General features: G+C 52.8%; 2 protein-coding genes across 3 annotated transcripts in view; one reads left to right on the plus strand and one right to left on the minus strand.

Annotated features, from left to right (window-relative positions):
* Positions 1-16,182, minus strand: part of RPL29 (ribosomal protein L29) — a 344,283-nt gene that overhangs the window by 246,767 nt on the left and 81,334 nt on the right. The gene's annotated exons all lie outside the window — the stretch shown is intronic.
* On the plus strand, positions 7,230-12,055 carry PPM1M (protein phosphatase, Mg2+/Mn2+ dependent 1M). 2 transcript variants are annotated; one of them, XM_050780895.1, is made up of 10 exons: positions 7,230-7,517; positions 8,151-8,268; positions 8,431-8,685; positions 9,141-9,253; positions 9,616-9,700; positions 9,798-9,916; positions 10,104-10,167; positions 10,423-10,530; positions 10,642-10,790; positions 11,135-12,055. In XM_050780895.1, the coding sequence occupies exons 1-10, from the start codon at positions 7,294-7,296 to the stop codon at positions 11,277-11,279; spliced, it is 1,380 nt and encodes a 459-aa protein (XP_050636852.1). In that variant the 5' UTR covers positions 7,230-7,293; the 3' UTR covers positions 11,280-12,055. The 2 variants fall into 2 exon arrangements, with proteins under 2 accessions (XP_050636852.1, XP_050636853.1); XM_050780896.1 differs by lacking the exon at positions 7,230-7,517 and having other exon boundaries at positions 8,266-8,335.

Below are 16,182 nucleotides of genomic sequence, written 5' to 3' on the forward strand. Positions count from 1 at the left end.
TCGCAGCGTACCCGAGTTTGCACCCAGGAAGGGGTCTGCTTGTGGATGGGCGTGCGCACATGCGTGCGTGTGCCAGCTCTTCCCCAGGGGCCGTTTCTTGAGCGCCTCCCGTGGGGTCCTGGGTACCTCGGTGTGGTCATGGCCGCTAGGCTTTGCCCTCACGGTGGAGAGCCCAGGCCCGCCTCACCCGCTAGATGGTGGTAAGAGCCCGTCGAGACAATGTGAGGGGCTGCCAGGAGAAGGCGAAGATTGGAAACCTAGAGGGGAGAATGAAACAGCCCAGCAGAGTGGAGGGAAAAGTTTTCTTTCTTTCTTTTTTTTTGAGACGGAGTTTTGCTCTTGTTGCCCAGGCTGGGGTGCAATGGCGCGATCTCGGCTCACTGCAACCTCCGCCTCCCGGGTTCAAGAGATTCTCCTGCCTCAGCCTCCCGAGTGGCTAGGATTACAGGCATGCGCCTCCATGCCTGGCTAATTTTGTAGTTTTAGTAGAGACAGGGTTTCTCCATGTTGGTCAGGGCGATCTCGAACTCCTGACTACAGGTGATCTGCCCGCCTCGGCCTCCCAAAGGGTTGGGATTACAGGTGTGAGCCACCGCGCCCGGTGGAAAGGTTTTCTTTAAAAAAAAAAAAAAAAATATATATATATATATATATATATATATATATTTATTATTATTATTATTATTATTAAAAAAGAGAGTCACCCTATGTGGTCCAGGCTGCTCTGGAGCTCCTGGGCTCAACCAATCCTCCTGCCTGTGGCCTCCTAAAGTGCTGGGATTACAGGTGTGAGCCGCTAGTCCCAGCCAGAAAGGCTTTCTGAGAAGAGAGCACTGCATGTGCAAAGGCCCAGAGGTTGAAAGAGGGCCAGAGCCTGGTGAGTCTGAGGAACTTCCCATGTCCTAATGACCTGTGTCTATATCCAGCCTTGCCTTACTGATACCAGTACCTGCCTGCTGCTACCATCCAGTCAACATGTGGCATCTTCCAGGCCACTGTGATGAGTCAGGGATGAGCATCTGACTCTGGTTGGTCCAATCAGCTTGTCCAGGGACTTTGGCTGGGAAGATTGGAAAGGAGGCCAGCTTTTTGGGCTGGGATTGCTAAGAGATGTGATGATGAAGTGTGTGGCCTACCTGGCATCTGGCCCCAGCTTCAGCTCCGTTTACTATCTTGCTCCCCACGCTCACTAGCCTGCATTGAGGCCTCCTCTGTGCCCCCCAACCCCTGAGTTTCTCATCCCCAGAGAACCCAGCATACACAGAATTGAAGGGTTTTCTTATTCATCTTCCTGTGCTCACCCTGAGGACTGGGCCTGTGTCATCAGCTAATCACTGTCCCCTCAAGCACTCACAGTGGAAAATGGAGTGCTATGCAGCCCTGCAGCTTGCCATCTGGAACAGTTCACAGGCAAGGCCTCCCACACTGAACCCTGCTCCAGCCAAATAGTGCCAGCAACACAGAGCTACTTGTTACATCAGCTCAGACCAAGCCACATCCACAGGAGCAGTTGGTGATTCCACAGAACCACAAGAGACTTGACCTCCTGGAAACGAATTAACCAAGATTAATGAAAAAGATTAAGGTCATGTGCCCTGTAAAAGTGTCCCTCACTGGATAAACTGTGACAAGGTAGGGTACTGTGTGGTCTACCCAGCTGACCCTCTCCATGGGTCATTCTTTGCTTTTATCACTACCTGGCACATACCTTTACGTATTTGTTTACTGTCTTCCCTCCACCAGTGTTAGGTGTTTGCCCTTGCTGTATCCCCTGTGCCTAGAACAGTGCCCAGCATTGGCAGGTGGCCAATAATTGCAAAATAAGTAAATGTATTAATGAACCATTAGAGGCTTTGTTTTGTACACTTACTACCTGCTGGGCACATTTATTTAATCCTCATGACAGCCCCTGAGGTAGGTGTTACTGTTTCCGTCTTAGAGATAAAGACTCTGAGGTTTGGAGAGGTGAAGTGATTTGATCAATGTCACATGGTAGTGAGTGTGCCCAAGAATCATAGTTTCCTTTATTCGAGAAGTTGGGGGCCAGGTGCAGTGGCTCATGCCTGTAATCCCAACACTTTGGGAGGCCAGGGTGGGAGGATCTCTTGGGCCTAGGAGTTTGAGACCAGCCTGGACAACAATATGGTGAGACTCCATCTCTACCAAAAAAAATTATTTTTAAATTAGCCAGGCATGGTGATGTACATCTGCAGTCCCAGATACTCGGCTAAGGCAGGAGGACTGCTGGAGGCCAGGAATTCAAGACCAGCCTGGTCAACATGGCAAGACCCCATCTGTACATATACGTATCTATAGACAGATAGATTAAAAGATAGATATGTATTAGCCAGGCACAGTCACACGTTTGTAGTCCCAGCTACTTGGGGAGGCTAAGGCCGGAGGATCACCTGAGCCCAGGAGGTCAGGGCTGTAGTGAGCCTTGATCACACCACTGCATTCCAGTTTGGGTGACAGAGTGAGACCCTCTCTAAAATAATTTAAAAATACTGAAGAAACAAAGGGAGCAGTTTGTAGAATCTTGGAGTGGAGGAAACTTCTGTGTCACCAAACACAGAAACCATCAAAGAAAATCTTTCACATCCAAAATTAGTCTATAGAAAAAAAAAAAAAAAAGAAAATCTTAACCAAATAAGAGACTGAGGCAAGAGCTTCAATCAGTCGAGGTTTATTGAGCCAGAGTTTGAGCGTGCCCAGGAAAGCAACACAAGTCACAGAAACGTCTGTGGCCTGTGCTCTCCCAAGAAGTTTTCAGGAGGCTCAATATTTGTACATTTCTTTAATAAAGGGGAGAAGACAGTGAGGCAAATGGTTATGTTTTTGTGAGACTCTTAATTAGTGTCCCGTAATTCTAGGCTATATGGAAGATAGGTTGAGCACTGGAAGAACAGGGAGTAACAGAAGAGCCAATTATGCAGAGGTCTCAGGGTAGGTGGAGGAATGATTGATCTCATCCTATCCTTGTTCTGCACCTGGGCAGATAAACTTGTAATTGACATTGTCAGTGTGAAATTTAACAGACTTTGGTTTTAGGAGTTAGGTTTAGGTTGCAGACCTAAAGTTGCAATTGACATGTGCTTGTTTTATAGGAGGATATACATCTTGAAAGTTTTAGGGACTGGCAAAGAATTTACTGATGAGCAATTTGTGAGTGCAGTCACCTGGAGATGCGTGAGGCTTTGTGCCTTTTTATGGAGATCTGGTTAATGCATAATATTTTGACACAAGGTTGCAAGGTAACAGGTATCCATTTGGGAAAAGAATGACAGTTTTGGAGAACATTAGTTCTACAGCATAGAATGAAGTGTTGCCGGAATAAAATTTTTTAAAAAATTTAAAAAGAGGCCGGGTGCGGTGGCTCACACCTGTAATCCTAGCATGCCTGTAATCACAGCACTTTGGGAGGCTGAGGCGGGTGGATCACCTGAGGTCAGGAGTTCGAGACCAGCCTGACCAATATGGCGAAACCCTGTCTCTACTAAAAATACAAAAATTAGCCGGGCATGGTGGCGGGTGCCTGTAATCCCAGCTACTGGGGAGGCTGAGGCAGGAGAATTGCTTGAACCCGGGAGGCGGAGGTTGCAGTGAGCTGAGATCATGCCACTCTGCACTCCAGCCTGGGCGACAGAAGAGAAAGACTCCATCTCAAAAAAAAAAAAAAAAAAAAAAAAGGAATGCCAGTGTGTGTGACTCAGTCTCCAAGCTTAACTCTCCCTTTAGCATAACAAATTTGGGGTTCCTGACATTTTTATTTTCATTTATGAAAAGATCAATAACCATTTGCATTAAAAATGAAGTCTATATGGAAAAAGCCACCATCACAGCCAAAACACAAATAACAAACTGTAACTTGTTACAAACAGCATACTTGTAACTCATTTCAAAATAAAGAGCTGATTTCTCTAATATATAAAGAACTCTCATAAGCCAATAAGAAAAAGACCAGTCGCAGCCGGGTGTGGTGGCACATGCCTGTAATCCCAGCTACTCAGGAGGCTGAGGCAGGAGAATTGCTTGAATCTGGGAGGTGGAGGTTGCGGGGAGCCAAGATCATGCCATTGCACTCCAGCCTGGACAACAGGAGCGAAACTCCGTATCAAAAAAAAAAAAAAAAGAAAAAACAGAAAAAGACGAATGGCCCAGTAGAAAGTTTGTCAAAGGATACAAACAGACCATTCACAGAAAAAGATAGATAAATAATCTCTCTCAGGAAAGTACCTCCCAGTCACCCTTTCTTGGAAAGTTGTTGAAGGATGCACTTCAGCAAAATGAGGGAGTAAACCAGGAGACACTGGCTTAAGATCCAGGCAAGAGTGAGGCGCTCAGGAGCCCTGGAAGTCAGAAGAGCCTGGTAGCACTGAAGGAACACTCAGGCCACCTTGGAACAGAGAGGATGGGATTGCCATGTGGTTCCACATGGCTCTGAAAATAGAAAATGGCTAAGCTGTGCAACAGACCGCCTATGACATCTGGTTGCCCAGAGCTTCTGTGAAAATACTTTAGGACAAGGCTTTCCCCCACCCAGGGGTGGGTTGGGGAATAGAGTGTATGCGCTTTGTTTTGTCCAATTTTAGACTTTAAAATCCTCTGAGGCATCAACTGGTGAGGGTAAGAAAGTGGCCCCATAGACTGAATTGGGCCTGCCCCACCCTGGTACATTTCTGTTCTGTCACAGTGACAGTTCTCAGCTCAGAGGTCCTTTGGGAAACTTTCTCTGAGGTGGCCCCTATCCCCTTGCCAGCTGGATGAAGCAGCATCCACCAGAACTGCTACCATCACTGCAGGGGGCTTGGTGGGCAGAGGCCTGACTTGTCTCCATTAGTACTGTGTTCCTGTGCCCAGTGTGGGCCCAGCACACACTGTGGGTTCAGTCAATCAGCCCCCAGCCTGCTCTGGAACTGAGTCATCGGAGGGAGTGGGTGTTGGGCATAGCTCTCTGCCCTAAGAACCTTCCTTCTTCGGCCCGAGGAACTCCCACTGGGGCAGGGCTAGCTGCTGGGAGGAAGTGGGGCCTACTGAGTGTCTGCCTGGGCTAGGGAGTGGAGGTGAAGGTAGACTCCTCATACAGCTCATATGGGGGCACTGGGCTGTGGAGCCTTAGCCACTTTCAATTGGCAAGCCCTGGCTTCCTGGAGGAGGAAAGGGGAAGAGAAGTGCCTTGGGGGTGAGGATTGAGTCAGCTGCATTGTCGTAATGGAAATAGCACACCCCTGGGTGTCCAAGACTTCCCCTCCATGGGCCTCAGAATCGTCCATATAAAGTAACACTTTTTTCTTTTCTTTCTTTTTTTTTTTTTTAGACTGAGTCTCGCTCTATCGCCCTGGCTGGAGTGCAGTGACTCCATCTCGGCTCACTGCAACTTCTGCCTCCCGGGTTCAAGCGATTCTTGTGCCCCAGCCTTCTGAGTAGCTGGGATTACAGGCGCGCACCACCACACCCAACTAATCTTTGTATTTTTAGTAGAGACGGTTTCACCGTGTTGGCCAGGCTGGTCTCGAACTCCTGACCTCAAATGATCCGCCCGCCTCGGCCTCCCAGAGTGTTGGGATTACAGGGGTGAGCCATTGCGTCCGGCCAAAGTTACACTTTTGCACAGGGAGTTGGATTTGAGTGACAAATGGGTGACAAAGGCGGGGCGCGGTGGCTCAAGCCTGTAATCCCAGCACTTTGGGAGATCGAGACCATCCTGGCTAACCCGGTGAAACCCCGTCTCCACTAAAAAATACAAAAAACTAGCCGGGCGAGGTGGCGGGCGCCTGTAGTCCCAGCTACTCGGGAGGCTGAGGCAGGAGAATGGCGTAAACCCGGGAGGCGGAGCTTGCAGTGAGCTGAGATCCGGCCACTGCACTCTAGCCTGGGCGACAGAGCGAGACTCTGTCTCAAAAAAAAAAAAAAAAAAAAGAGTGACAAAGTGCTTTATTAACTCGCAGATGTGAACAGGACACTGCTGCTGACCCCCTGGTGACAGCTAGCCAGTGGTTGAGAGACCGCAAGATGATTCCTCGTCTTTCACTTCCCTCCGTCCCAGGTCTGAACTCGGACCAGCAGGAGCCTTTGGGGGACCACTGATTGCCCTTTACACTCACACAGATTTCTCTTGTCCATCACTCACTCACAGTCCAGTAAGGATCCTGCTGTCTATTCTGCGAGGACATGCTGAATGCAGGGACAGCCATTTGGAAGACTGTCCTCGAGGGTGGCAGCAGCCTCTCAGGACAGGGAAAGCCAAGGTGACCACTAAGCCCGTCTGGGGTGTGGCGTAAACCCGGGAGGCGGAGCTTGCAGTGAGCTGAGATCCGGCCACTGCACTCTAGCCTGGGCGACAGAGCGAGACTCTGTCTCAAAAAAAAAAAAAAAAAAAAAGAGTGACAAAGTGCTTTATTAACTCGCAGATGTGAACAGGACACTGCTGCTGACCCCCTGGTGACAGCTAGCCAGTGGTTGAGAGACCGCAAGATGATTCCTCGTCTTTCACTTCCCTCCGTCCCAGGTCTGAACTCGGACCAGCAGGAGCCTTTGGGGGACCACTGATTGCCCTTTACACTCACACAGATTTCTCTTGTCCATCACTCACTCACAGTCCAGTAAGGATCCTGCTGTCTATTCTGCGAGGACATGCTGAATGCAGGGACAGCCATTTGGAAGACTGTCCTCGAGGGTGGCAGCAGCCTCTCAGGACAGGGAAAGCCAAGGTGACCACTAAGCCCGTCTGGGGTGGAGGGTGGCAGGCGGGAGTGGAGAGGATTCGAGGCCACCTGAAGGAACCTGTGCTCGGAGACACTTACTCATTGTGCGGGTCTGACACCTCCCAGCTCATCCTGTCCCCATCTTCCCCTTGCGTCACGTCCCCACCCAGCAGGAGGAGATCTGAGGCTTTGCGCGACGCTGGCCCCGCGGAGTGTGGGGGGCTTTTCCTCTCAACCACTAGTGCCCCACAAGCGTGGGTGAACAGTCCTCCCTGGCTACTGTGAGACGCTGGGCAGGCCACTTCGCTTCTCTGGGCCTCGGTTTTCCTGCTTGTCAAATGGGGCTGATGCCGGCGTGGGCTTCTTCGGGCGGTCGCGAGGGTTGACCCCTGGAGTCAGCAGGCCAGCCGCGAACACGCTCCCAGGCTGAGGTCGGGGCTGGGGGGCGTCGCCTCCCCTCCGCGCGCCCCCGGCCCCGCCTCCCGCCCGCACACCCCCCCCCGACCCCGCCCCCGACCCACTTCCTCCTCCCGCGGGCTGCCCAGCCCTAGCGCCCCGCGCTGCGCGGGCAGCCCCCTGCCGCCGCGCCATGTCCGCCGGCTGGTTCCGGCGCCGCTTCCTGCCTGGGGAGCCGCTCCCCGCGCCGCGGCCGCCCGGGCCGCGTGCCAGCCCCGTGCCCTACCGACGGCCCCGCTTCCTGCGCGGCTCCAGCTCCAGCCCCGGGGCAGCCGACGCCTCGCGCCGCCCAGACTCCCGGCCCGTGCGCAGTCCCGCGCGAGGACGCACGCTGCCTTGGAATGCAGGCTACGCCGAGTGAGTGCCCCTTCCCGACCCCTGGCTCGGGCCCGGGCCGGAGCCCGCCTCGGGTCTTGCGCCGGCCTAGAAAGCGGGAGAAGCTGAGTGAGTGACAGCCCCCACCCACCTGTGGACAGCCCCTTCTTGCCCTCTCCTCGGAATCCTGACAACGTCCCCATCATCCCGGCCCTGCGTTTTCCTTGGGATTCCGACCTCCCCTTCAGAGAAGACAGGAGGTCGGGAAGGACCTGCAGCCCAGGGGCTTCCAAGATGAGGCCCAGAGACTCGGTAGAGTTCCAGCATTCGGGACTTTGGAGATTTCCCCTCGCCCCCTACCCCCACCATCTCACCCTGGGTATGACCTGCGCTGTATGGGACAGGGCTTTGGGCTGCGACAGGGCAGGGGACAGGAATGGCAACATACCCTTATCTTCTAGCCCAGGGTCACCAGGTAGGCTCCAGAGGAGCTGGGCCCTGACTTTTACCTTAACCATGAGGCCACTGAAGTTAGGAAGCTTACATCGTGGTTGTCTTAAGTGTGTGTTAGGGACAGCACTGGGGAGCTGTTGCCCCAGAGGGAGGGGTCCTCTCCTGTGCCCATGGGGACATAGGTGTGTCCCTGGAGGGTCGCTTACCATTTCCTGGCCTCAGGATTATCAATGCAGAGAAATCTGAATTCAATGAGGATCAAGCCGCCTGTGGGAAGCTGTGCATCCGGAGATGTGAATTTGGGGCTGAAGAAGAGTGGCTGACCCTGTGCCCAGAGGAGGTGAGCGCAGCCTGAGTTCTTGACTGGAATCCCTCCTACAGGCTGGGGCCACGACCTGCAGGCTGAGGTTCTTACCCTGCTGCCCCATGTTCTAGTTCAGGGTGGGTCAGGGGACAACTGGGGAAGTCAGGCAGAGGCTGACACTGAGCCCTTCCTGTGCAGTTCCTGACAGGCCATTACTGGGCACTGTTCGATGGGCACGGCGGTCCTGCAGCAGCCATCTTGGCTGCCAACACCCTGCACTCCTGCTTGCGCCGGCAGCTGGAGGCCGTGGTAGAGGGCTTGGTGGCCACTCAGCCCCCCATGCACCTCAATGGCCGCTGCATCTGCCCCAGTGACCCTCAGTTTGTGGAGGAAAAGGGCATCAGGGCAGAAGACTTGGTGATCGGGGCATTGGAGAGTGCCTTTCAGGAATGTGTGAGTGTGTGGCTTTTGGCTGGGAAAGAAGTGGAGATTTTTGCCCCTAGGGATCTCGGGAAATGGCATCTCTGTATACCCATGGTCATCACACCAGATCCTTGGATTGGGAGGATGAGATTGGGTTGGTTGGGTTGTTACTAACAGCCATCACTGTCAGCATAACCCTCTCATTTTATCCAGCGCCTACTGTGTGCTAAGTGCTTTTACCTGCATCATCTAATTGAATACCCTTTTGGTTCTTGGTGCAGTGGCTGGTTTCTCTTCCTATTTTGAGTAGCACTTCCCTTGTCTAGATCTCCTGACTGCAGGGATCTTGGAGGCATGGCTGGACTTTGGGCTGGGACTGTCAGGCCTGCTAGTAGAAGTGAACTGTCGGGTAGGGTGGGGATCGAGAGACAAAGTAGTATGGTGGCAGAACAGGCAGCAGCTAAGGTGGCCTTGGTTTGCCCCAGGACGAGGTGATCGGGCGGGAGCTGGAGGCCTCAGGCCAGGTGGGCGGCTGCACAGCCCTGGTGGCTGTGTCCCTGCAGGGAAAGCTGTACGTGGCCAATGCTGGGGATAGCAGGTGAGTCACCCCTTGGAAGGTGGGCAAGGGTGGGATGGGGAGAGCACAAGCAGCAATGGGGACAAGCAAAGGTGGCTGGAAGTGGAGGGATAGTAGGAAGGATTGACTGGCTGAATTATGTGTATTTGGTATGTGTTGAGTGTGAGGGTGGACAGTAGCTGCTGGGGAGGGCGGGGACCTCAGGGGCCCTGCTAAAGGGCTAAGCCTTCACCCTTGCAGGTCTTAGGTAGTCATGGAGGGCTTTAAGGAATCATCATGGGCAGAGCTGGGTCCTGGTGGTTGGAGGAAGGACTGATAGGAGGGTGGCCATGGGTGAGGGTGGAGCCCCCCTCCTAGACCTCTCCCTTCTCTCCTCAATCCAGGGCCATCTTGGTGCGAAGAGATGAGATACGGCCACTGAGCTTCGAGTTCACCCCAGAGACTGAGCGGCAGCGGATCCAGCAGCTGGTAGGTGCCCTTGGCAGCATGGAGGCTGTGAAGCCCCAACTCCTGGGTCCAGGGCCACAAGAGTGAGTATGACCTGAGTGCAGCCTCCCCACCCCAGGCCTTTGTCTACCCTGAGCTTCTGGCTGGCGAGTTCACCCGACTGGAGTTCCCTCGGCGGCTGAAGGGGGATGACTTGGGACAGAAGGTTTTGTTCAGGGATCACCACATGAGTGGTTGGTGAGTGGGGATGGTGGACAGGTGGGAAGGGAGACCCCTGGGATCCAGTCCCAGCTGTATGGCCTGGGGCAGGCCCCCTCTACCTTGGCAGGGTGGGCACTGTGAGGGTGTGATAGCTGGGCCCTGAGTTGGGGAAAGATGAGATGGGGCACAGGGCTTGCATGGATGCTGGCTCTGCTTCTGGTAGGAGCTACAAACGTGTGGAGAAATCGGATCTCAAGTACCCACTGATCCATGGACAGGGTAGGCAGGTCAGTGCCTGGCACCCCCTAACCCCAAGAATCCCTCTTCATTGTCCCCTGCAGAGGTGGGAGCTCCTTTCTTTGCCTCTTGCTGGTAGCTGTGGCTGGTGGCCTGGGATTTGCTCTGAGTCCAGGAATTTTCTCAGTCTAAGGCTTCCAAGGGCCACAGTCCACCTCTCCCTGTGTGCTCTGCGGTGCTAGGGCCTGGTACTTGTGCATTTGCTGGAGCCATTTGCCATCACCTCACACCTCACTTTCCCTCAGGCTCGGTTACTAGGAACACTGGCTGTCTCCCGGGGGCTGGGAGACCATCAGCTCAGAGTCCTAGACACGAACATCCAGCTCAAGCCCTTCTTGCTCTCTGTCCCACAGGTAAGGGGGGAAACGCTGTCCAACCCAGCTTCCATTTGCCCAGAAAGGCGGACAGTGAGGCTGTTGGGAGTCGGGAAGGGAGTGTGCAAGATCCTCAGGCTTAACTTGTAGGTGACTGTGCTGGATGTGGGCCAGCTGGAGCTACAGGAGGATGATGTGGTTGTCATGGCGACTGATGGACTCTGGGATGTCCTGTCCAACGAGCAGGTGGCATGGCTGGTGCGGAGCTTCCTCCCTGGGAACCAAGAGGACCCACACAGGTACTGTAGCTGCTGGGGACCTGCCTGGGCCTGGGTTGGTGCCAGCAGCAAGCCCAAGTAGTTATGGCTGAGAAGATAGCACTGACAATGAGCTGGCAGCTGGCCAGGATCAGGGCTGCCTCAAGCTTCTTGGAGGAGGAGGGGAGACTAGGGTTCCAAAAATCCCTGGATATAGCCTCTTGTGGTTCAGCCCATGGCCCTTCCAGGCTTGCTGCTTGCTTGGTCCCCAGTCGGACTGCACTGCTTGGGTCCCCATGTCCAGCCTTGTGCAGTGAGTTCTCCTGAGGGCTGGCCTTGCCCCTTTGCTCTGCCCCTGAAGTCTATCTGCAGGATGGTCTTCACAGGTTCTTGAAGCTGGCCCAGATGCTGATACACAGCACACAGGGAAAGGAAGACAGTCCCACAGAGGAAGGGCAGGTGTCCTACGATGACGTCTCTGTGTTCGTGATTCCCTTGCACAGTCAGGGCCAAGAGAGCAGTGGCCACTGAGGATTCAGACACTGTATCCCAGAACTGCTCCAGTGCCCGGGTGTGGTCTGGGCATCCCTCCAGTGTGACCAAGAGCAAATCCTGCCTGCCCTATCCCTAGCCACAGCCCAGCGCTCTCCCTGCACCTCAACACACATCCATCTCAAGAGGAACATTTATGCCAGGCAGTCAGAGCTGGAAGGGTATGGAGAGCCCAGCCCACCAGGTCCTGCTTTTTGCGGTGATAACCTCTGGCAGAGTGACTTTACAAGTTAATTAGGAAACCCATGTGAGGTTCCTCAGACAGGATCTTCAACAGCCCAAAGTATCATTCTCAGGGGCACCCAGGCTAAGGGTATTAGCCAAAGATGCCAGGATGGGCAGCTAACCCATGTTTAGATCCAGGTCTCCAATTCATGGATGTCAGAGCATGCGTTCAACAACCCCCAAAGTCCACGCAGGGTGGCTTGTAGAAACCTTTGGGCAGCCTCATGTCTGCTAAAACAGCCATCTTCAAGACAGCCCCTGAAAAGAGACCAACTCAGGTCCTGCCCTGCTATTCTTTGCTGGAGATGAGGAACAGGCTCTGGGGCTAAAGTCTGGGGTAAAGCACAAGGGACTAGAGGAACTCTTGGAGTTGGCTGGGTGAGAGGGCTCTCCATTTGTTACCTGTAGTAGCCTGCCTCCTAACTGGTTGCTTCTCCCTAGTTCCAGCCCTGCCCTGGTCTGATGCCCCAACACTGCCTTTGCTTTGTTGTTCCATCACCTCCCTATTATTAAATGTTTTCTACAGAAGAGACTTGTGAATCATGAATTGCTGTACAGCTTGGATTAAGGATACCTATTGTTGGCTGGGTGTGGTGGCTCACGCCTGTAATCCCAGCACTTTGGGAGGCCGAGGCGGGCAGACTTCAAGGTCAGGAGATCAAGGCCATCCTGGCTAACACGGTGAAACCCTGTATCTACTAAAAATACAAAAAATTAGCCGGTCATGGTGGCGGCTGCCTGTAGTCCGAGGTACTCCAGAGGCTAAGGCAGGAGAATGGCGTGAACCCGGGAGGCGGCGGAGCTTGCAGCGAGTGGAGATCACGCCACTGCACTCCAGCCTGGGTGACAGCAAGACTCTGTTTCAAAAAAGGAAAAAAAAAAAAAAAAAAAAAAAAAAAAAAAAGGATACCTATTGCTGTTTCTTGTTACCTTCCAGTGGATTAGTTTTAGCTCCACCTTGTAAGCCTGCACGTAATCAGGACTATGTTTTCTTTGCAGTTTCCCTAGTTCTCAGCCTGGGTGAGCCCCAGTGAGAGAATTTTTGGCCAGGAAACAGAAGTCTCTACCATCACTTTTTTTTCCTTTTGAGATGGAGTCTCGCTGTGTCACCCAGGCTGGAGTGCAGTGGGCACGGTCTGGGCTCAATGCAACCTCCAGCCTCCTCCTCCCGGGTTCAAGCCATTCTCCTGCCTCAGCTTCCCAAGTAGCTGGGACTGCAGGCATGCGCCATCACACCCAGCTAATTTTTGTATTTTTAGTAGAGATGGGGTTTCACCATGTTGGCCAGGCTGGTCTTGAACGCCTGACTCTAAGTGATCCACCTGCGTCAGCCTCCCAAAGTGGTGGGGTTACAGGTATGAGCCACCACACTAGTTTTTTTTTGGCGGGGCGCGGGGGGAGACAGAGTCTCACTCTGTCACCCAGGCTGGAGTGCAGTGGTGTGATCACTGCAGTTTTGACCTCCTGGGCTCAAGTGATCCTCCCACCTCAGCATTCCGAGTAGCTGGGACCACAGGTATGCACCACCACACCCTGCTAACTTTTTATTTTTTGTAGAGACAGGGTCTGTTGCCCAGACTGGCTCAAACTGGATGCAAGTGATAATCCCACCTCAGCTTCTCCAGGATTACAGACGTGCACCACCATGTACTTACTTGTAGGCTATGGCTTTGAGATACTGGAAGGGTGGTCTTTTCACTTAAAAAAAAAAAAAAAGCCAGGCATGGTGGCTCAAACCTGTAATCCCAGCACTTTGGGAGGCTGAAGCAGGCCAATCATGAGGTCAGTTTGAGACCAGCCTGGCCAATATGGTGAAACCCTGTCTCTACTGAAAATCCAAAAATTAGCTGGATGTGGTCGTGCGCGCCTGTAGTCCCAGCTGCTCAGAAGGCTGAGGCAGAAGAATCGTTTGAACACGGGAGGCGGAGGTTGCAGTGAGCTGAGATTGTGCCACTGCACTCCAGCCTGGGCGACATAGCGAGACTCCATCTCAAAAAAATAAAAATAAAAAGTAATGAGACAGGGTCTGTTTTGCCCAGGCTAGTCTCAAACTGCTGGGTTCAAGCAGTCCTCCCAGCCTGTAGCTGGAATTACAGATGTACACTGTGACTTTTTCACTTACTTTTGAATGCAAATTTCTGTAAAGCTAGAATTAGCTGGATAAAGTTAGGGCCCTAAGGCTTGCTGTTTAATAAGCAGCTTAGTTCATCTAATCCAAAAAGACTATGTTGTCATCTTGGCCAGGCACAGTGGCTCACGCCAGTAATCCCAGGACTTTGGGAGGCTGAGGCAGGCAGATCACTTGAGCTCAGGAGTCTGAGATCATCTTGAACAACATGGTGAAACCCCGTATCTATAAAAAAATACAAAAAATTAGCTGGGCATTGTGATATATGCCTGTGGTCCTAGCTACTCGGGAGGCTGAGGTGGGAGGATCACCTGAACCCAGGAGGTGGAAGCTGCAGTGAGCGGAAATTGTGCCACTCCACTCCAGCCTGGGCAACACAGTGAGACTATCTCAAAACACACACACACACACACAAATGGGGCCGGGCATGCTGGCTCACGCCTGTCATCCCAGCACTTTGGGAGGCTGAGGCAGGCAGATCACCTGAGGTCGGGAGTTTGAGATCAGCCTGACCAACATGTTGAAACCCTGTCTCTACTAAAAATACAAAATTAGCCAGGTGTGGTGGCGCATGTCTGTAATTCCAGCTACTTGGGAGGCTGAGGCAGGAGAATCGCCGGAACCTGGGAGGCGGAGGTTGCGGTGAGCCAAGATCGCACCATTGTACTCCAGCCTGGGCAACAAGAGTGAAACTCTGTCTCAAAAACAACTACTATGCTGTCAACTAGAACGTACCAAAGCTCAAGTGCTCATGAAGTATCTGTTGAATTACAAGGCAACCACCTTCATGACCTCAGCTTTACTTGACCCTTCCCTGATTTACTCCTACTTTATAATTTATGTGAATTCTCTTACCAGGCAACTGACAGCCCAAAATTGCAGCCAAAAAGAATATCCAACAGGTCGCAGAGCCAATGGTAAAACCTGTATAATTAACTCAACTAGAGGCTCTCAGAACCCACCACCACCCCCGCCGGCTTTTTTTTTTTTGGAGAGAGTTTCACTCTTGTCACCCAGGCTGGAGTGCAATGGTGCAATCTCAGTTCACTGCAACCTCTAGCCTCCTGGGTTCAAGTGATTCTCCTGCCTCAGCCTCCTGAATAGCTGGGATTACACGCACACACCACCACACCTAATATTTTTAGTAGAGATGGGGTTTCATCATGTTGGCCAGGCTGGTCTCAAACTCCTGACCTCAAGTGATCCACCCATCTCGGTCTCCCAAAGTGCTGGGATTACAGGCATGAGCCACTGCACCTGGCCCCAGACCCCCTTTCCTACCCATTAACTGTAGATTTCATTTCCTACACATTCTCCAGGGAAGACTCGAAAAACTGCATCAGACATTTCCCACTGCTGTATTCCACAGTGCAGGACTTCAGGGCTGAACCTGTCCACAGTTGGGCCCTATGGTAGTCTCACCAGGACTCCTCTAATCAGGCAGCTTGAGTGCTATCCTACCAGCCTGTAGGAGTGTCACTTCCTCTTTCCTCACCACAGCCCCCACTACCTCACCACTCCGCCTGGGCAAAAAAAAAAAAAAAAAAAAAAAAAAGTGTGGGCAGCATCCTGTGCCTGCTTCTCTTACCCACATCAACTGCTGAGCCAGCTCGCCCCCACAGCCTGCTTGCCTAGCTTGCCACCCGGCCTGCTGTTGTTCCTCACATCACAAGGCTGAAGCCTGGGGAGTGGGTGAAGTGGGTCTTTCAGTTGCGAGCAGGCCAGAGACTGGAGTAGCTGCTGTAAGGGCAGCCATGCTTACCTACTTGTTCACGTCTCCCAGCAGAGCTGAACATGGCAGCAGTCCTCCCATCAGGCCAGGAGTGGGTCTCTTCCTTCGTACAGTGTGTGTCAGAGAAGCCTATGCACGGCCTGTCACACACAAGCTAGGACGTTCCCTCTGCCACTGTCGCAGAGTCCCATGAGCAATGTGAAAATGTAGCAGGCCCGAGGTTTTCTTCGCTGATCCAGAGAGGTTGAAGCAAGAGCAGGAAGCAGGTTCTACAGCTCTGAGGATGCTGAGCTAGAGCAGCAGCCTGATGGGTTACCAAAGCAATTACCTTCTGCCAGACTGTGTGCCGGGGCCTCAGAGAGACTCCAATATCCTTGCCCTCCTGAAGCCAGGGCCTAGCAGGACAAAACATATTCCAACTAGAGGTTGTCAATCTGGTCAAGGGTTGAGGTAAACAGTAGGGGATGCAAGGCAGCCTGAGATAAGTGCCAGTCTCCAAAGACTCAGGCTGGCTCAGGCTTGCCTTTCCCAGTCAGTCATTTCTGGCTCTATGGCTATTACAGCCTGGGGTTGAAGGTTGGTTCTAGGGGTTCCTCCCACCAGCCCATAAATCTTAAGTTACCAAGGGGCAGTCAGAGGCAGTCCCAGAGAGCCCAGCAATCCATCCACACAGCATTACAGCAAGCTGCAGTGTGAGCCAGGAGAACTAATAGGAGAAAACCCAAGCCTCCCTCCAGCTCTGGGACCAGGAAAACAATGCTACAGAAACTCCTATCAAAGAGAAGGCAGCCATAAAA

Source organism: Macaca thibetana, chromosome 2, assembly GCF_024542745.1.
Source record: "Macaca thibetana thibetana isolate TM-01 chromosome 2, ASM2454274v1, whole genome shotgun sequence".
In the NCBI taxonomy this organism is placed as follows: Eukaryota; Metazoa; Chordata; class Mammalia; order Primates; family Cercopithecidae; genus Macaca; species Macaca thibetana.